Source organism: Watersipora subatra, chromosome 4 (genome assembly GCF_963576615.1).
Source record: "Watersipora subatra chromosome 4, tzWatSuba1.1, whole genome shotgun sequence".
In the NCBI taxonomy this organism is placed as follows: domain Eukaryota; kingdom Metazoa; phylum Bryozoa; class Gymnolaemata; order Cheilostomatida; family Watersiporidae; genus Watersipora; species Watersipora subatra.
Window position 1 is genome coordinate 33560482 of NC_088711.1, and position 22231 is coordinate 33582712.

Sequence of the window (22231 nt, forward strand, 5' to 3'; positions counted from 1 at the left end):
AAACACCACATTTATTAATCAATTTTTGCCAATTCTATGAGAGCGAGATTCTATGAATCCCGGAAGTTATTGTTGTAAATTTAAGATCTTCCCACCCGCGAGCAGACAACTCGTTTTATTTGTATATAAAAACAGCTAAAATAGATTAGTAGATTTTACAGCATCCACAGTAGCCTGTGGTACTTAAAATTACTTCACACAATATCATCAAATAATCTGACAAGAGATATAATAAATGTACAAAGTTGAAAAGCCTGCAAAGGAAATTGCATATTTGCAATAAAATTGGTTGGAGACGGATTTATGCATAGCTTATATGCCTCAATTACATGTAATTGTGCAGATACAAATATCTGTAGTGAGAGAGATAAAAAAGACGCAAAGATATTGCAAACACACTACTTATAACTTATTTGGTCAGTAATATCTTAGTAGAAACTTGCAAAGAGAATACATAAATAGGAATTTTAAAGTTTAAAAACAAACAACTGATTCCGAATATGTTAAATGAATTTTCCACCCCTTAAAATGACAAAACGTTCGTGTCTGAGCAGTGAGAGATGTTAGTATAGAACAATTCACTACACATGATAGATTTAACCAAATGGTTTCCATCATCCACACAGCAATGACTGGATGCATGGAAAGTTTACACCAAAATTTTTGACAGAACAGAAATCAGATAATATATATCTAAAAAACATAATAGCATTGCATAGAGATGACTTTGTTGAGTATTGAGACAACCAATTAAAAGCATTGAACAGTCACATATAGACATGAATTACTACCATTAATTACGTGCCCAGCAGTTTTGTAGAAAAACAAAAATACAATTTTAGAGGCATTTTTGCTAACAGTTGCTAGCCAACAAGGAAGGATAACTCTTGCTCAATCTGCCGATCTCTGGCGTGATTTATCTTTTACATACCAGCTGCCAGAAAACAAGGATTCCATTTCTTCCAGAGTTCGACCTTTGGTCTCGGGCAGGAAGAGAAAGAAAAAGATACAACCGACAACTCCGAACGAGGCATAAAGATAAAAAGCACCTGAAAGAAAAGTAACATTTGTCAGTGAAAGTCCTGTACATATATATATATATCTAATCATATTGTCAGAAATTTACAGTCAGAAGAATATAAATACATGTAAATACTCAGTTTGCAAAAGGAAATTTATTTTAATAAACTCAGGGCCTATCTTTACATCATTGTTTGTTTTTAGTTTTTCTACAGTTACCATTGGCTGTATATGATATAGCAATTATAATAAGTTCACAAACTTCCTCAGAGTGCCATACTACATGCTAGAAAAAACCTTTCAACTGGAGCTATTCAAAAGCCACTAGGAACTTGTGGCTAGAAACAATTGGAATAAAAAGTTTAATGTATATTATGTTATCAATACACAGGAGACGCTTATATAGCGTAGACCTCCTAAAAGATAAATTCCACATAGCATAAAAAATTTATGTAAAGTTTTTGCTTTGTACAACAGAAAGAATTCCATATAATGTAAAGTGTCAAGTTGGTTCAAATTCTCAAACTCGATCCGATAGTTAGCCCTAAAAATATCGATATCTATTGCACCGCATGAGAGAGAGAGAGAAATCGACGTACATATAGGACTCTTTCAATTATATATATATATACTAATGCCCTGTCAATCTAGTTCGCTGTCAGAGATCGTCAGGTGTGTCAACAAAATACAGAAAATAAGTTACTGCGCAATAATTCTGAAATACTTCAAAGCGATGTATTGATGCAGATATTGGAGTGTCGATACACCAAGCTATATGGCTATATGATTGTATGACTATATCATCAGGCAGACTGAACAAAATTTTCACAAAAGTCTGAGGTCTAACTGTACTCATTTTACTCCCTCTATTAACAAAGAATATGGAAAAAACCTCTTTAAATATAATTCGGTCAATATCATGAAGGAGGAGATCTGCTCGCCAGCTGGTTTACTGTGTGTGTATGTGTATGTACATACATGTGCGTGTGTATGTGTGCGTGTTTGTATGCGTGTGTGTATGCGTGTGTGTATGTGTGTATGCGGTCACTCCTCCGAATGAAGTCACAATCTCATCCACGCACAACTCCTAATTCGTATAGTAAAATTATTTTTGTTTTGCTCTATTTTGAACATAAAATATTTTGTCTGTGTGTCTGTCAGTGTATGTACATGTCTGTGTGAACGTGTATATATAGGTGTGAGTGTGTGTCTGTCAGTGTATGTACATGTCTGTGTGAACGTGTATATATAGGTGTGAGTGTGTGTCTGTCAGTGTATGTACATGTCTGTGTGAACATGTATATATAGGTGTGAGTGTGTGTCTGTCAGTGTATGTACATGTCTGTGTGAACGTGTATATATAGGTGTGAGTGTGTGTCTGTGTGTCTTTATTCTCACGTTAACTTCAATAAATATTATATAAAAACAAACAAGTCGAATGTCATGAGTTTATTCCCATCAAAAGCCATATTTTCCTCACCTCAAACCATGATGGACAGATAATACGTAAAAATAATAATATGTCCTAATACGCATAACAAAGCTATATTTTTGGTTTTACTCTATTTTAGACATAAGACATTCTGTAATATTTTTCCTTTTAAAAATGGACTGTGCTGTCTAGAAAAAAATGAAAAGAACTGATGTAAATTGACATCTAAGGAGTGACCTCTTCTTAACTTATTAAAATTACCTTAAACATGAACCGAGTGAAGTTGCCAAAATGTAAAAAATTGTAGATATAAACCATTAATACTGCAGTTACTGTACAGATTCTGGATACAAGTTCTGGAACAAATTATTTACTTTGTAGGAGCGCGTACTTTATAGTGCTTTTCGTGATGGCCTCACAGGTACATGTAGATATGCGAACAATCTCATAAAAGTAAATTGATATAAACATATTCAGTACAATCCTAAAGATGTGGGTGCATGTTAATAGCCTCAGAAACTGAATGTATGTGAATTCACCTTGTCTAGTAATAGCCTGAGAGACTGAATGTATGTAAATCCACCTTGTCTAGTAATAACCTCGGTGAGTGAATGTATGTAAACCAACCTTGTCTACTAATAGCCTCAGACTGAATGTATGTAAATCCACCTTGTCTAGTAATAACCTCGGTGAGTGAATGTATGTAAACCCAAACCCACCTTGTCTAGTAATAGCCTCAGAGACTGAATGTCTGTAAATCCACCTTGTCTAGTAATAACCTCGGAGAGTGAATGTATGTAAACCAACCTTGTCTACTAATAGCCTCAGAGAGTGAATGTATATAAACCCACCTTGTCTAGTAATAGCCTCAGAGACTGAATGTATGTGAATTCACCTTGTCTAGTAATAGCCTGAGAGACTGAATGTATGTAAATCCACCTTGTCTAGTAATAACCTCGGTGAGTGAATGTATGTAAACCAACCTTGTCTACTAATAGCCTCAGAGAGTGAATGTATATAAACCCACCTTGTCTAGTAATAGCCTCAGAGACTGAATGTATGTGAATTCACCTTGTCTAGTAATAGCCTGAGAGACTGAATGTATGTAAATCCACCTTGTCTAGTAATAACCTCGGTGAGTGAATGTATGTAAACCAACCTTGTCTACTAATAGCCTCAGACTGAATGTATGTAAATCCACCTTGTCTAGTAATAACCTCGGTGAGTGAATGTCTGTAAATCCACCTTGTCTAGTAATAACCTCGGAGAGTGAATGTATGTAAACCAACCTTGTCTACTAATAGCCTCAGAGACTGAATGTATGTAAATCCACCTTGTCTAGTAATAACCTCGAAGAGTGATTGTATGTAAACCAACCTTGTCTACTAATAGCCTCAGAGAGTGAATGTATGTAAACCCACCTTGTCTAGTAATAGCCTCAGAGACTGAATGTATGCAAATCCACCTTGTCTAGTAATAACCTCAGAGACTGAATGTCTGTAAATCCACCTTGTCTAGTAATAACCTCGGAGAGTGAATGTATGTAAACCAACCTTGTCTACTAATAGCCTCAGAGAGTGAATGTATATAAACCCACCTTGTCTAGTAATAGCCTCAGAGACTGAATGTATGTAAATCCACCTTGTCTAGCAATAACCTCGGAGAGTGAATGTATGTAAACCCACCTTGTCTAGTAATAGCCTCAGAGAGTGAATGTATGTAAACCCACCTTGTCTAGTAATAGCCTCAGAGAGTGAATGTATGTAAACCCACCTTGTCTAGTAATAGCCTCGGAGAGTGAAAGAAATGTCATGGATATAAGAAGGTTAAATGCCCAGTTAGTGAATGTTGCTAAAGCGTTTCCAAAGCCTCTGGCCCACAAAGGGTAAATTTCAGAGTTGATCGTCCATGGCATCGGCCCCATACCTACGGATAGTGAGGAAGAGTTTATATCTACAAACTACATGTATACTTTTATAAAGCCTTGTAATAAGCAAGCTACTAAATCTTTTTCATTCAGGCAATGAAAAGCGATAGAAAAATTTCAATGAGAACTTATACTATAATTCGCTAACCAATAAGAACATGGCATGAAGGTGGATGCTAAACTCAGAACCTGCAAGAGATAAGAAGACATGCTGATAAATTTAACCAGTGCAGTCAACTTTATGCTAATACTCCACACTGTTTTCCTTATGATATAAGGGTTATCGACTATTTTTATACATACATGACTGCACACACAAAGCTACAACCTATTTCTACAATATAAAGCAGTTTCATGTGTAAGTTTAATTTGCAATTTCATGGAATGCTTCTCTGCCTATAATGTGGCAGCTCTTTGTTTCCATGACTACAAAGCAAAGGTTTTGGCTGATAGGACGGTTAGCTAATAAAATTATCTTGTGCTCTTTTGTATGTTGGACACTCCAATAGCACCCAACTGACAGCAGTCAATGACAACACATTGCTGGTGAATGCGTAAAGGGGCAAGTATTAGCGTAAAATTAATATGAGTAGCGTAAAATGCAATTATTAAACACAATAGATATATAGTGAAACCTCTACTTACGAAATTAATTCGTCCTGGAAAGTATTTTGTAAGTAGAAAGTTTCTTAAAGCATAACTGTTACAAACAGTTTCAAAATCATCTCAGTTTTTTATGAAAGGTAGATAAGCTATTTAACAATACTTGAAGAGGATGCTACAGAATGTTTAATAGGCTGAACGCCGAGAAAAATGAGCTGAAAAAGCGCGATTATATCACAAGCTAGCGTTGTTATCACGCTTTTTAGAGCTCATTTCTTCTTGGCGTTCAGCCTATGAAACATCCTGTAACACGATACAAGCAAAATTAAATAGCTTATCTACCTTTCAGAAAAGACAGAGATTATTTTGAAAGCTGAACTTAGAGAATAACGGGTTTTAAGACACCCATCTCTATAATTTTAGATCGGACTAAACATCCCCAACTTCCGTCCCTAAAAAGCTAGGCTACGTCACATATTTATGGGCGGGGCTTGTTGTGTCAATTGTGTTGTTTGCGACACCAATATTGAATTGCAGTAAAAAATCTTTCAAAAACAAAAAAGAGTTTGAAAGTTAGTGGACCAATCTTTATTTTGAGTACCAAATCAGAATCAGCGTGTTTGATTTACCTAGAAAAAACAATGAAAGCTGTTCATGGCAGTTATGCTCTAAGTATAAGTGGATTCTACTACATAAATGACCTATTTCATTCCAAGCCCCACGAAACTCGTGGATATAACATTTGTATAAATTATAAATACATGTAATGGTTAAAACTAACAAATACATATTAGAAATATATTACTGCAAAGTAAATATAAAAGAACACATTGAAGGAAAAAGCAGAAAAATAACGAATAAAAAACTACAAATAGCATGTTTGTTGACTTAAGGCATTGGCTATCTAGACGAGGCCAAGCGATGGCCATTGACAGTGGGAAGATGACAGTCAGAAGAGTTAAGAGGGGGAAGGGGGTGTTGTATTGATCTTGTTTTGGCAGTGGGAAGATGACAGTCAGAAGAGTTAAGAGGGGGAAGGGGGTGTTGTATTGATCTTGTTTTGGCAGTGGGAAGATGACAGTCAGAAGAGTTAAGAGGGGGAGAGGAAGGGGCCGTTGTATTGATCTTGTTTTGGCAGTGGGAAGATGACAGTCAGAAGAGTTAAGAGGGGGAGAGGAAGGGGGTGTTGTATTGATCTTGTTTTGGCAGTGGGAAGATGACAGTCAGAAGAGTTAAGAGGGGGAGAGGAAGGGGGTGTTGTATTGATCTTGTTTTGGCAGTGGGAAGATGACGGTCAGAAGAGTTAAGAGGGGGAAGGGGGTGTTGTATTGATCTTGTTTTGGCAGTGGGAAGATGACAGTCAGAAGAGTTAAGAGGGGGAGAGGAAGGGGGTGTTGTATTGATCTTGTTTTGGCAGTGGGAAGATGACAGTCAGAAGAGTTAAGAGGGGGAGAGGAAGGGGGTGTTGTATTGATCTTGTTTTGGCAGTGGGAAGATGACGGTCAGAAGAGTTAAGAGGGGGAAGGGGGTGTTGTATTGATCTTGTTTTGGCAGTGGGAAGATGACGGTCAGAAAAGTCAAGAGGGGGAAGGAGGGGGGGATGTTGTAGTGATCTTGTTTTGGCAGTGGGAAGATGACGGTCAGAAGAGTTAAGAGGGGGAAGGGGGTGTTGTATTGATCTTGTTTTGGCAGTGGGAAGATGACAGTCAGAAGAGTTAAGAGGGGGAGAGGAAGGGGGTGTTGTATTGATCTTGTTTTGACAGTGGGAAGATGACAGTCAGAAGAGTTAAGAGGGGGAAGGGGGTGTTGTATTGATCTTGTTTTGGCAGTGGGAAGATGACAGTCAGAAGAGTTAAGAGGGGGAGAGGAAGGGGGTGTTGTATTGATCTTGTTTTGGCAGTGGGAAGATGACGGTCAGAAGAGTTAAGAGGGGGAAGGGGGTGTTGTATTGATCTTGTTTTGGCAGTGGGAAGATGACGGTCAGAAGAGTCAAGAGGGGGAAGGAGGGGGGGGATGTTGTAGTGATCTTGTTTTGGCAGTGGGAAGATGACGGTCAGAAGAGTCAAGAGGGGGAAGGGGAGGGGGTGTTGTATTGATCTTGTTTTGCTCAGAGTAAATGTTTTTACGAGCATAAGTAAAAAGATTTATATACTTTATATAAAAGATTTATAGCTTCGATCATATCAGATCGGTATCCGAATGGTCTGGTGATTTTAGAATCGGAGCACCTCTATGATATATGATAACTCAAAATTATACAACGAATGATGACAAAACACTTGTAGTCTACTGATTTTCGGTAACAAATGAAACAGTGAGATGCGTTGTAAGTCACACCCACGAGAGGCAAACGGGGTAAGATACCACTAAAAGTCTTTTGTATCTGAATACATCTTTCATAAGTCAAAGCAAGATTTCTACCAGAAGACTTTTCCTAGTTGAAACTTTAATATGTAGAGATTCCAGTAGTCCTACACCTGCAGTGCAAATGTGATTGACAAAAAGACACCATACAGAAGTAATAATCATACCTGGAGAAAAGGAGGCGAGATAAAAGACCATGCCAAGAATTGCCATCCACGCATATGGGGTTGGGCAGTAGTCATACGCCCACGAGTAGCCTGAACTAGACATGTCAGAGCAGAGGCCACTAACAGAGGCAGTAAAGTGTTCGTCGCTTGAAAGGCAGGTAGAGTTGATCTTTTGAGTCAGGGGATCCTTGTTGAAGCAGAACCCACAGTTTTTATCTTCTATGCATGCTGTGCATGTACTATGAAATATAGAGAAGTGCAAGAACACTAGCAATCTTTACTAGACGGCTGTGTGGGTGGCCGGCTACTCAATGCAGAATTGACAAGTACAATTTCTCAGCTAAAACTCACAAACCAAAAGGCTTAGTTGCCTTCTTTGTTCCAGTTCCAGAATTAAAACTAGAGAACCTGTACACCTATGTCATTCGTGCTGCACTGAATGACATGGATGTACAGGTTCTCTAGTTCCAGAGTTGAAACGAAAGAACCTGTACATCCATGTCATTCGTGCTGCACTGAATGAAAACAGACCTAAACCTTTGTTCATCACAAAATCCATGTCGTTATTATCTCTAAACATAGTCATAAAGTATAACCTAATCACTAAAATACATAGGCAATACATCTATTGACTCCATGCATCTATTGACTCCATGCATCTATTGACTCCATGCATCTATTGACTCCATGCATGCAACAACTACAAATAATAGTGATTTTTCAAAGCTCTGATTCACGACACTTGAGACTAACAGTTCCGACAACAAAGTAGTAGTATTGACTTTTTGTGAACTGACAAATCATCTTCATGCTTTATATAAACAACCAGCAAGATCGCAAAGCCAAAAGAAGCATGTCTGGACAAATCTTGCAAAATCTGTACGGCTCACAAAATTAACTTTTGCGGAGAGCAAGATCACCGAGATGGATTGAGCAAGCATATCTTCTGACTACTTCATATTCTGATAAAATTAATCATCTGTTGAAACCGGCATACATTCTCCACCTAAATACACTCTCAAACAGGAAGTTCCACTCAGTACGCATATCAATTACTGCACAGATGTTCATTTTAACTTCAGGGGAGGCAAATCCTCAAATGTGGGACACTTCTACATTCCCTACCGGCATTTCACAAAGGTACACGTGACGAAATATTGAAACAATATCTATTATGTGCAATACGCAATAAAAATTCATTTAGTCCTATGAGTACCCATAAACTGGTAGTTATCTTCACACACCGCTTTCATTGAAGTATGACAGAGATATGGTAATTACTCTATCAAAGGCCTCGGAACAAATCTAAAGAACCCTTTAGCACGCACTGAATGCATTTGTTATAAGGCAAGTGTTCAGTTATTATAGCCTTGAAAAATTAAAACATATATATAAATCTTGAGCCGTTGGCTTTTGCAGATGCTCTACCGCACCACTGTCTATAGAACCTGGCCGACTTGGTTGTCGTGTACCGTCATGCATGCAAGTCAAGGCTAGAGTAAAATTGTTGTATTTATCTTGAAACTGAGGGATACGCGATGGGTATTCAAATGCTTGTATGTGTAATCGATCGTGTACTTCCTACTTATAGCGCAATCATCCTTAGCAATTGCAACCTTAGCTTAGAAATAGCAAATATCCTGCTACGGTGCACAATAGTTCATGAGGGGACTGGCTAAGGGCTCCCCTATCTATACAAGCAAGTAGCATTGATGCTAGTCCTGCTTGAAATTCTAAAGCTATCTGGCACAATTCTAACATAGAGTATCTGTATTAGCAGGCACTCAACACAAACAGATGTTGGTGGTTCATTCTTAAATCGTTTACTTCTGATCAACAGACAATACTAACAGGTATAAATTTTGATAAAAAGTATTGCAATTTTAGCAGGGAAATAGCTTTTAAACGAAGTTTAAAAGTTAGAATGACAAATGTTGTTATAAATATAAATCAATTTTCTGGCCAAAGACTTTTATTACCCGGGCAACGCCGGGTAGCACATCTATATCTATCTATATAAATGTGCGTGTCTGTCATTCGTATGTCCAGTTAAGGCGATAAAATACGCACGAACAAAACTGCTTTGCATTGGATTTGAACTTGGAACCACCAGTTTTGCAAACGGGCGAGCTAACCACTACGCAATGCGGCATTGTGCACATAGTTGTGCACATGGTTATTATACCTGCCAATCTTTAATGCCGTTAAAATAGCGCGCTTCAACCAGAACGCGTGAAGATCATGATTGCATGAGAGATCATGAACATGAGGCAAACTTTTTCCTAATACTGACTTCAGAGGGATGAACACAGCTGTTATTATAGTAAGGACTAGTACTCTGACAGGCCCGTGCGCCGTAAGAGATCATCATGTGTAATAACTATGTGCACAATTATTATTAGAAATGTGAGAGTGATCACGTAGCACAGATGGTAGTGCGCTCGGTTGATAATCCAAATATCTGGGTTCGATTCCTGTGCGGTGAAATCTATTTTCCTAACAATCTTAGCATGGTATCGGATTGCACAGGTAATAAAATAATTACCCAATGAATTTGAGAAACTTAAAAAGCCAACTTGATAATCGTAATAGTAGTAGTAACCAACAATATTTTTAAGCGCTTTAGGCATGCCTATTTTAACCAATGTAATGAGTATGGCCATAACTGTTCCATTGTATAGCGATGTAGCTGCTTGGCCTAGTGGATTAGGTCGCCTGTCTGCAAACCTGGAAGCTTCGAGTTCAAATCCAGTGCAAACTGGATCTTTTGCTCCTAAAACTTCATCCCTATAACTGGACACACCAACAACAGACAAACACAGATTCATATGCATATCTAGATTTAAACTAATTAAAGTTACTCAAATTAATTGAGCAAAGAAACTTAGGCAATTAAAAATAAATTTTCTAGACAAAAACTTTTTTTATTACCCATGCAACGCCAGCATTCAGGTAGTCTTTGATAAAATTAGCATGCATATGCTACACTTGTTTCAACGAATGCTTGCAATGATGCAATAAAGCTGGCCAGCTTCAGAAAGTATTGGATACAGCGAGCGAATGGTGCAGATGAGAAGAGGTTTACCTAAACTGCGTCGAGCAAAGATCAGAAGTAAAGTCTGAAGGGAGGGTAACGTCAGGGGCTGTGCCAGCCTCTACTTGGAAGCCTATTCCCAGAAAGACAAGAGATATGGTTACACCTGCAAAAAGAAACAGATTTACTACAGAAGTAAAATTATAAAGGACTTGAGAAAGAAGACGACTTAGTTTGGTGAGGTATAAGATAAATCATAGATTAGACCAATGGTTCACTAAGGCTATTACCACTCAGTAGTTTGGTGAGGTATAAGACAAATCATAGATTAGACCAATGGTTCACTAAGGCTATTACCACTCAGTAGTTTGGTGAGGTATAAGACAAATCATAGATTAGACCAATGGTTCACTAAGGCTATTACCACTCAGTAGTTTGGTGAGGTATAAGACAAATCATAGATTAGACCAATGGTTCACTAAGGCTATTACCACTCAGTAGTTTGGTGAGATATAAGATAAATCATAGATTAGACCAATGGTTCACTAAGGCTATTACCACTCAGTAGTTTGGTGAGGTATAAGACAAATCATAGATTAGACCAATGGTTCACTAAGGCTATTACCACTCAGTAGTTTGGTGAGTTATAAGATAAATCATAGATTAGACCAATGGTTCACTAAGGCTATGTGTACTGATGGAGCACCTTAAAGAGCTGTGTGACAGCGATCAAGCAGCACATGTGCAAAAGTCAACAATCTACAGCTAGTAGAATCTTTTAGTTAGGCTGGTGGAAGCTGACTGACAGTGTTGGCGTACTATAAACTATTTATAAATGCTTCCAGATATAATCAGACACATAAAAAGCTAACGGTGACAAATCCTAAATAAGATTGAGCCGAAAGATAAAACACAACTACAGTAGCTACCTTTTAATAATTGCGAAACTCAACAGTTCCGTTTTCTTTAAACATTTGGTGAAAGCAAATGTTTATTTCGTTCCAGTAAAAATAGGAACTTATGCTACAAACCAAGGAAGTGCTTCTCTTTGCTATTCCACATACAAACGACAAACATTTCATCTAATTGAGAAGCGAATTGACCAATCCAACAGAGTTAGACAGGAGTAGACAACTACTTATTTTGTAGGTAATTACAATCTTAAGGGCTGGCAGCTCAACAGAAAGCTACAGATTGCTGTGAGCGACAGACCTAACAGGCTTGAGAGAAAAAGCATTCTTCTGCCGATACGTTCAACAAGAGCGATGCCGACAAAGGTGAAGAGGAAGTTGACCAGAGCAGTGATGGAGGCATACCATATGGCTTTACACGGATCCTGTACGCCAGCCATGCTTATTATAGTTGCGCTGTAGTACCTGTAGAAAAGGGAGTTATTACAGCGCAGCTGACCAACAAAGTAAGATTGTGACAACTATATCATCAATTGTAGACTTCTACAGATGTTTTGCATCTTACTGCAATTTCCCATTTACCGTAAACACGAGTCCCCTTTATCATATTCAAATCAATGTTAAATTAAAAACTGATTTTTGAGATAAAACAATTCTAACGAAACATTCTCAAAATACACCACTCACAATCGGTTCGACCGCTGCATGAAACCAGCATCCACTGGCTATTTACAAATAAAATGATACTAACACAAGATTGACTTATTAATGCTGTTAATATAGTAGAACCTATAGAAGAAGGTCAAGGTCCGTATACTGGAACGTACATTCATAGGATAGTTAATACTGAGGAGAACACTGATGAAATAAATAAAAAAGTTTAGCAGTGAACTTCAGGGCGTGTGATGCATTATAACTGCACCACAACATCGAAGTGCAGTACACAGTCATTTCACAGGGCATTACAATTTATAATGCACAGTAGCACATGCAACTGCGCTCCTACTGCAAATTGTCTACTGCCATCTACTTCTACGACGCATTACCTGAAACCCAGCAGTTCATGCATACTGCAAATGCAAATGCACATTCTTGAAACCTTGAAACTTAAAACTGTATGCGTACTGCATCTGCGCATTAGTATGAAGTTAATACCGTGGAACAGCTATCACTGCTGGTTCTATAAACGTCTGTACTGTATTATATACAATCAGATGTTATGTTCAGCAAGTTCATGAACTTGGGCTCCAACTCCCCATATCATTTCGGAATAGACAGTCCGGCATTATCACCATTTCGATGAATTGGGGTCTTTATATTCTTATTAAGATTACGTATTAAAACAATAATAGATATTAATTTAAAATATTAATATCTATTAATATTATTATCTTTAATTTAAATTAAAGATATTAATTTAAAATTTAATTGCCCACTCACACTAAAGGTTGAGCAGCGTTCATAATCTAACATTAGTGTTGTGGTTAAATGAAAGTCAACTCAATATTTGATTATGTGATGAGTTTTCATGGAAAAGTGCTGTGCCTGTATTTAGAATGTAATGCAAAAGTTCCTACTACATTAAGCACTACGAAATGTGCACTAGCAACACTCCCATCGTAACCAGCATGGCATCCTGTGCAGTAGGTAATATAGCCACTGCACCAATACTGCTTACTGCGCGTTAGAAAATATTTGTACTGTGTGTATCTGCATGCTGCGCAGTAGTGATAGCATGTAATGCACGTAATACCGCATAGCTGTGACATGTTCGCTACTGATAACACAAGTTCATAAATTTCCTGGAAGAATTTAATGCAACTGTAATGTATTTTACACTTGGAGATTAGTGAGTATTTATCAATGCCCACTTATATTGTTTTGTAATAGACACAACCCTTGTAGATAAGGTAGAACACGAACTATATAGCCTTACATGACTGTGTTGATGCCTGTGATTTGTTGGAAGAGCTGAAGCATGCAGCCAATAATAAGAGCTCTTCTAACTGGTAGACTGTCCCACACCTTTTTGCCAATAAACTGGTTGCCCAGCACCTCTTTACATCTGGTCTCTTCATCACACGCCGCCTTGATGCCATTGTATTCATCATTGACGTCTAGAGTACCTCTAAGCCTTTGTAGCACCTTCATATAAACATGTTTAACAGTAAGATCTTCAGTTCAAAGTTTAGTTCTCATGCGCCTCCTAAAGCCTGTGTGACATTGCATAATTTGTGTGACAGAACATGCAATGTCACATATTCATGAGAACAGTGCAAGGAATGCTGCTCAATGATGAAAGTATTCCAACTCTCTCCAAGTCTCCACAAATGCTGGCCTTGTCAGACTCCTAGGATACTTTGTGCGCGTCAATTGGTCCATCTGTACTAGTGGTACACCTGACTAGACCAGTATATTAGGTGGTCAAGGATACCTGACTAGACCACTATATTAGGTGATCAAGGATACCTGACTAGACCAGTATATTAGGTGATCAAGGATACCTGACTAGACCAGTATATTAGGTGATCAAGGATACCTGACTAGACCACTATATTAGGTGATCAAGGATACCTGACTAGACCAGTATATTAGGTGATCAAGGATACCTGACTAGACCAGTATATATTAGGTGATCAAGGATACCTGACTAGACCACTATATTAGGTGATCAAGGATACCTGACTAGACCACTATATTAGGTGATCAAGGATACCTGACTAGACCAGTATATTAGGTGATCAAGGATACCTGACTAGACCAGTATATATTAGGTGATCAAGGATACCTGACTAGACCACTATATTAGGTGATCAAGGATACCCGACTATACCACTATATTAGGTGATCAAGGATACCTACAGCCAAGATAATGGTTTACTCACCCGAATAGCCTCTTGGTCTTTCCCTTGACTCACCAGCCACCTCGGACTCTCTGGCATGAAGATGAAGCCAAAGAACTGTACAATAGCTGGGGTAGCGGCTAATCCCAGCATCCATCTACCAAATGATGCACCAATTCAATACTGTTGCGTTCTAACAAGCGGTCACGCTATTCATTATGCACTATTAAAGTTTCTCTCTCTTGCAGTTGGTGACTTCGACAATGTTCTATGGTTTGAATAATATTGGTGAGTTTTATACAACACTGCTCTTGGCTGAATTAAATAAATAGTTCATTTGGTCAACTAAGAGTATATCAAATGTTATCCATCGACGGTTGAAGAAAGTGACAGCTAACAATAATGGAAGTATATAATAATGAAGTATATAATAAATACAATAATGGTTAAACAATTTACAGCAGAGGATTAAGGATACGAACAAATTACTTAATTATGCACAAACATACGACCAGCTGATTATGTTTAGGTGATGCAAAAAACAACAAATCAAGTTTACTTGAAAATGAATCACCAAAGAGCTATACAGCCGCCAGTTGAATGCAATGAGTCATAATTCACACCCAAAGAGGAACAATCCTGGCTGTAAAGAGTCGATAGATAGAGCAGGTATCTTATCACTTAGAGTAGGACAGTAAAAATAAAACGGTCACTTATCGACAACTTATAATTATACTTTTACAAACTTTCGGTAGAATGGCCTTGTATTAAATCACCATTGCATTAGAATCTTACCATTTAGACTTATGTTAGCTCAAGTCAAGTTGTTGTTTGTACTATTATTAGGGTAATTTGCAAAGGACTGCCGAGGCAGACATGTATGCGACTCAATTGACAATTGATATTAACAATCCAATGTCAACTGCTCCAAAATGGCACTCTGTGAGAAGTTGCACACTCATGACACCCCATGACAGGTTACACACCTCCAGCCACCCACGGTGCGACAGAATAAGCCATCGACGACACTTGATGTGAACTGGCCGGCAGTGATGCACAGGTTGATGAGTGTGACAAGCATACCTCGCAGAGTGGGAGGGCTGCACTCACTCACATAAACGGGTACAGTGCATGAAGAGAGGCCTGCAGAAAAAGCAATCAGCAGTAGAAAATAGCAGAATGTCTCTATGAGAGAGCATTCCCACCGAGAAGACAATTTCTAAAATATACTGAACAGCTACATGAACCTAATGAAAATGAACCTCCTTGTTTAGTATAATAAGCCCCTTACCCTTTAGGAGGGAAAATTTGAATGAATTTTTCAAAATTTGCTACCCTTTGTGTGTATTCAAGACAATGTTTGAGATTGCGAATTTCCTAGCAACCAATCACCTGAGCTGTAAAATCGTGAAAATATAATTTAAATACCGTATTCTAAAACCGTTCTACATAATTCAGAAATTGTCTCCTTACAATTAACTTGATCAATCATGTTTAGGAGTTGTCTAGCTCTACCGTAGATGGCTAAACCCCAATTTATGAGTGACGCAAGAGAGGAAGCGGCGTATGGACTGACTCACCGCCAGCCACCACTGAGTGGACAGAAGGCACCAGAGACTAGTAGAGAGACAAACATCCCTCCAGATATGAAAGCCTGGTTGAGAGAGACAAGTGGTCCACGGAGGTGCGGTGGAGTGGCCTCCGCAATATAAATAGGCACTGTTACACTGGCCATGCCTAACAACACAGCGTTTTTACCGTACACCATAAAAACATCTCAAACGTCTTTAAATGGAATTGACTTTAAAAATCTGCAAAATTTTGTTTAGACAGCATATTATCTATTACTTGTTGTTAACTCCCAACTAATTTCAATTGGAATGGAAATGACCATTAGAAATCATTGTAAAAAACAGAAGATCGAGTCACATGACCGAGTAACAGCTGGCAACAGCCGAGGCTGTTTTTAAGGCTACATATAGCATATTGTTTAAGCTCTGCCTGTATATAGAAATATCAAGTTTAAAAAACACTTTAAAAATATTCAAGCAAATTTTAATTTGAGCTTTCTTCATCTCACTGGTGAAAAGTGGATCTTAATTTAGCTAGCAGGATGAGCTAAGTGAGCGTTTGTGAGAGGCCATGTCCCCTCAAGTACAATGGTGCAATGAGCTCATGATAGACAAGAGCCATGGTATCTGCCTGTTGTGCCGTACAAAAGCTTCTTATATCCAAAGTTTAAAATGCCTGTGCCAGAAACAGTTTTAGCACAGAGTCTGTGCTGTGTGTCTGTGCCACAGACACATGCAGAAATTGACGTATGATAGGCAGACCACATGTTCATTATTAAACGATGATAAGAAAGACGACGATCAATAGATTAAAGCAAGTAGCTTGATCGTCAGAGAATCCCAGATCAAAAGAAAAAAGTTGAAATCCTCGATCCCATTATATTCTGCGCTGTTCATATCATGTCAATAATTATTATTCGTTTAATATTTATTATTGATTATTTAGAATTAAACATCAAAATAATGATGCCATTTTGTAATTGTGAGTTGCCGTCTTTGGAATCAGCCAGTTGAGGCATGGTCTCGTTGTTTGGATTCCAGAGGTACTGGTAAATTTGGTATGACACCAAAAACAAGACGCAAGCGAGAGACCATTTAGCGAGTACAGGGCTAGTGCTTTGCACTTGCTGGGAATCGCGAGTCACACATCAATGAAGGTGATTGTATTTTTCAATGGGCCTATCAAGTCTGAGGAGATAGACAATGATCAGATACAGAATAGATATGAACAACAAATGCAATTGAAGTTCTGCGCACACCGTATCACATACTTGTGTTTATACATGAATGTATATTCGCAGAGTAATAGGAGATAATCTCTCACCTATGCCAATGCCAACTATAAACCGACCAATCAGTAGAGTTTTTGTGCTATTGGCCGCAGCCAACACAATGGCACCAATAGTAAATACAACGCTTGCTATGAGAGTCGTCGGTTTTCGACCAACTTTGTCATTAAGGATCCCTCCAACAATGGCAAATATAGCCGCCGCTCCAACTAAAAACATGTACGGAATATTGAGAATGAAATAAAACTCCGCCTGTCTATCAATTATCAACAATGATAGTTTCAAGATATTGATATGTGACACACTAAGGTACGTTCACTGCCTTTGTAGACCTCATGTAATAGAGAATGTTAACCAATCAGGACACTGAGTTATTACCTCTAATATAGTTATCTCAACTCGGCATCTCCAGTTATAAACAAAGCCATCTAATTGAGTGCTGCAAGCAATACCTCACAAGTCGTTGTCCTGGCACCATAGGATAAATGGTAATAACCTTTTCTTAACACCTATTTTACCTGCGGCTTATATATTCAGCCACTGTTTACCTCAATGCCTAAAAGCCCATAATAAACTTATACTGTTGTTTTTCTCTTCTCCACTCGATAGCTAGTTCTCAATGTTTCTCAATCCTATACATAGTGTGAAATCAAACCTAATGCCAAGTCTGATAGGGACATCAATTATAAACAGCTGGTGTCCAGCGTGCACCTTTGAAAATGAGAAATATAAACCTAACCCGACTTACTAGTGATGCTAACAAACAGCTCTGTGTCCACCGTAGTGAACTCAAACAGCTTTGCAATCGGTAGACTCGCACCAGCGACTACTCCAGTGTCGTAGCCAAACAGAAATCCTCCGATAGCAGAGAGAAATGCCAGAATAAAGACATAGCACGGGGTACGAGGAGCATTTGATGGCCGTATTGCATTCTATAAAAGAATGTATGTTATGAACTCGCCAGTCATGTCCAGTTAATAAAAGAAGGAGATCGCTCATGGTGAAAAAGAACAATGTAAAATTGATCCCTCAATAAATCATGAACTAAATGTCAAAAGGTTATAAATTAGGCGGTGTAGATTATGCTTTAATATGTTCTTTCATTCCACAGGTTAATGCATTGACAAGCTTACAGCATGTCTACTCAATTATTACACTTTCACGATTAAACTTGGCTTCCATAGTGATGCAAGGAAATAAGAAATACTCATGAAAAAAATTTAACCTACTTGTGTTTTGATGTATGCATACCAATAAGATGACAATTCTAAACAAGTAAAATGGGTCCCACCATATGACATTAATTTGTCCTGATGTTCTTGGGATCGCAAGGCGGAAATTTCGTATGGAGGGATATAAGAACCTATAGCAAAGCAAACCCACGGTAACAACATCAAAGATTTTATTTACCGTACATACTGTACATATTAAAAATTAGTAACAAAATAGTATAGTAACCTTAACAACTATAGTAACCTATTCAGTGGCTATGACCTGCAATAAAATGTAACATTATTATGCATAGTAATGGTGCTGTACATGTACACATAGTAATGGTGCTGTACATGTACACATAGTAATGGTGCTGTACATGTACACATAGTAATGGTGCTGTACATGTACACATAGTAATGGTGCTGTGCATGTACACATAGTAATGGTGCTGTACATGTACACATAGTAATGGTGCTGTACATGTACACATAGTAATGGTGCTGTACATGTACACATAGTAATGGTGCTGTACATGTACACGCTGTATGGAGTTCTCACATTTGAGAACACTGTATGTAGTAGCGAACCACGGTGGTTAGAGAGACTTGGACAGCAGCGCGTTTGGTAAACTAGACTTTTGTGATGCTAAGTAACATAAATTTCTAATTTAACTTAAATGAATTTAGCTTACTAAACACACACACACTTAAAGACAAATTTTAATATTTACGATTTTACTCAACTTAACTTTAATTTTGTCATCGTTTTAATTTCTTATTACCCGTTTCCGGTTTGGCACTTTATGCCTCGCTTTTACTATAACTTTTAGCCGACGTTATTAAAACTTTTTTCAAACTAATTCGGTCTTGCTTGTCAAAACATTTTTCTAAAAAAATTTGAATTAGGAGAGAAATGTTGATGTCGCATGGTGAGGAAAATATTGTAACGGGGAAGGGAAGGGGGGGCCGAAAAAACTTTGTTCCACATCGTTAGGTGAAAAAACCGTAAGACAGGGACGCTATAACCCGGGGTCCGCTGTACAGCAAGTGAAAAAATGATAGGACAACTCTCATAAGTATGACTAATACTAACGCTAGGATCATCTTCTATACTCATACTCTGTTCATTCTCTAACAAAGATGCGTCTTCCGCACAGATTCCGTTAGACATAGTTGCTCCCATTCTGAAAAGTAAAATGATAAATGTCATACATTCTTCAACATGTTGTAAACGCTATCATATATGTAGATCAGAATGCTTGGTAAAGCAGATGTGATGAGTTGTCTTACACTGCGGCAGAAGGCCTATTAATAGAATATTTTCGATAGGACACGGAACTATAGCAAGAAATGATCAATATTAACAAAGCGCCAAGAGGTCCCAAGGAACATAGTTGTTAAAAAGTGCCTGCTAGTTGGTCCTTGGGTTAGTACATTCCTCAATTATATGTGTTAGTAATTATCATCATTATACACCATTATTCCATGGCTGATTGCAATTAAAGTGTTCAAAGGACATTGTGTTAGCTTTCTACATGACAAAAACACCTCCTGTGATGCCCTCACCATGTCACAGCAGCTAGGTTTAGACACAAATACTTGCCAAATACAGCAATCGACAACTATTGGTGCTTAGGAACCTAAAACAGCATTCAACCTCGTTTTAGAACTAATTTAACACTTGAAGTCTTCTGTAACTAGTCACTTAGCTTTAGCATTCCTACAAACAATATTATTGCTGCGCAGTTATATGATTGTAGACAAGATTACGAGTGAACACTTACTGACTTACACTTACTGACTTACCATATATTGCCAGCGTATACATAAAATTTATATATTGCACAAGTCCTTATTTCTAAAATAAGGTCTGAAACATATTTTGTGTAAATACTCAAGTCAATATCTTTGAATACAAAAAATATGATAAAACTCATTAATTCAAAAACATGCATACCAGCAAAAAAAAAAAAAAAATATCGTAACTGAAAATATTAGTTCGAGAATAGCTGACATTAAGGCTCAAATAATTTTATTCCCAACAGTTTTACAACTAAATTACATAGATTGAGACTAACTAGTACTCCTTGTATTGACTACCTTCATATCTTTAATGGGTGGGTTAATATTACATGATACTTAAATTCATAATTTAAGTTTTTATTGTACAATTCATTTAGGTGCTTCTTAAAACTTTACACTTTGTATTCAGTATACAAGTCACAAACAAATTGAAATTCTAAATCAGCGGAAAATTGTTTAGGCGATTGGTGTTATTTATGCTTGCTGCTAGCAGCGACAATGCTACTTATTATCAAGGCTTATGTTTGTCAACATTCACTCCAATATGTGCTCATTCACACATCGATATTAATAAATCCCATTTTGTCATTGTCTGTCTGTATGTCCGTGTAAATGTCATGCACCTCCAAATTTTTCAGTCAAAATCAAAAGCTAGCGCAGTCCCCAATCTTTCTCTCACTCGCTTTCTCCCTCACACCCTCTGTGCATGGAGCAAATATATAGTATTTATAGCAAGCACAGTTTTATATGCAATAAACATAACAAAAGCTATACCCACTTTAAAGTAGTATGTTAGAGCATTAGCAGCCTGCTTGCGCTTAAAACGCATCCTTTAAATCTATTCCGTCGATAAAAACTGACATGATTTAAGAGTTCAGCAATTTTTTAGAATATAAAGCAAATACTAATTGATTTAAATTAATACAACGCCAACGATTTACTTTGTTTATAGAACCACGTTCCATGATGCTTCCTCATACGTAACACTAAAAGCCTTTAATGCATTTTAAATTCATATAAATTGAAGCATGTCCAGCAAGATAATGGCTATAAGAGCAGAATACCAAATAGAAAAACATTTACAACAAAGAATAACTGTTCTTGATAATCTTACTACTGCATGTCAGTAAAATAAACTGTTATTGTATGTCTTGAATCTTGATACATAAAACAATTGTTAATATGCTTGGCCATCATAATAATATGATGAAACCTTTATAAGAACTAACCTTGCGCTCCTCCGTTGGTTCCTTTATATTATAACAAATAAGAAACGCAGTTACTATGAAAAACCTTTATGTTAATCAAGCATATGAACAATGCCCAAAGTGAAAACAACATCCGTTTCCTTTGCAAGCATCTTGTCAACTACCTAATACGAATATGTACACTGTAACTCACCTGGGCGGAAACTCCAGCATTTGAGATTGTAGCCCCAAAACCAATTTGAGCGTTTGCGCGATTGAATAAGTTTCTTCGCGGCTTTAGCAATCCCATTATCACGCAATGTTTATCGGTAGCTATGTTGAAGAGAATTCGTTCATTACGAATAATTGTTGTTATAATGAAATGGCGCGTTAAAATATACTTTAAACCAACTTCGTGCTACATGGTAGAATTTGAGCAAAGTTACTATTTTATTGTACAATAGGCTGCACAGGCTCAACAAAATTTTTTTTATTGCAAGATATCGTGTGAAAAGATACATTGTTCATTCAGTAATAACGTTTTCTACATTTTATATGTTAGTCATCAGGATGATTGAAGTATTCGACATACATTGCTGTTTGAGTTATGTGACCAACTATAAGCTTGATAATACCAAATTATTTAGGCAATATAACGATCTAGAATAGTATGCGAGCGGCCATTGTTAGGGTTGAAGGTCTTGTATCTTAAAGTTCATTAATAAGTAAAATTATGGTATCGAATATCTAACAATTTCTATGTCTGGTAATCATTGCATGTACTCTTTAGGTATGTAATATCTGTCATGCTAATTGGTATTGCATGATTATAATCGACCCAGTTTTCTTTGTACTTACAGGCAATA

At 37.5% G+C, this 22231-nt stretch overlaps 1 protein-coding gene across 2 annotated transcripts; it reads right to left on the bottom strand.

The window, feature by feature from the left end:
• Nucleotides 1-94: 94 nt before the first annotated feature.
• Nucleotides 95-21524, bottom strand: LOC137392891 (proton myo-inositol cotransporter-like). 2 transcript variants are annotated; one of them, XM_068079247.1, is made up of 12 exons: nt 21408-21524; nt 19469-19559; nt 17910-18093; nt 17197-17370; nt 15288-15444; nt 14344-14458; nt 13395-13603; nt 11760-11923; nt 10599-10713; nt 7514-7752; nt 4226-4378; nt 95-1049 (listed from the first exon to the last, which is right to left on the bottom strand). In XM_068079247.1, exons 2-12 carry the CDS (start codon nt 19556-19558, stop codon nt 892-894), a joined length of 1758 nt encoding a protein of 585 aa, XP_067935348.1. In that variant the 5' UTR covers nt 19559; nt 21408-21524; the 3' UTR covers nt 95-891. The 2 variants fall into 2 exon arrangements, with proteins under 2 accessions (XP_067935348.1, XP_067935347.1); XM_068079246.1 differs by lacking the exon at nt 15288-15444 and adding an exon at nt 15882-16038.
• Nucleotides 21525-22231: the final 707 nt, after the last annotated feature.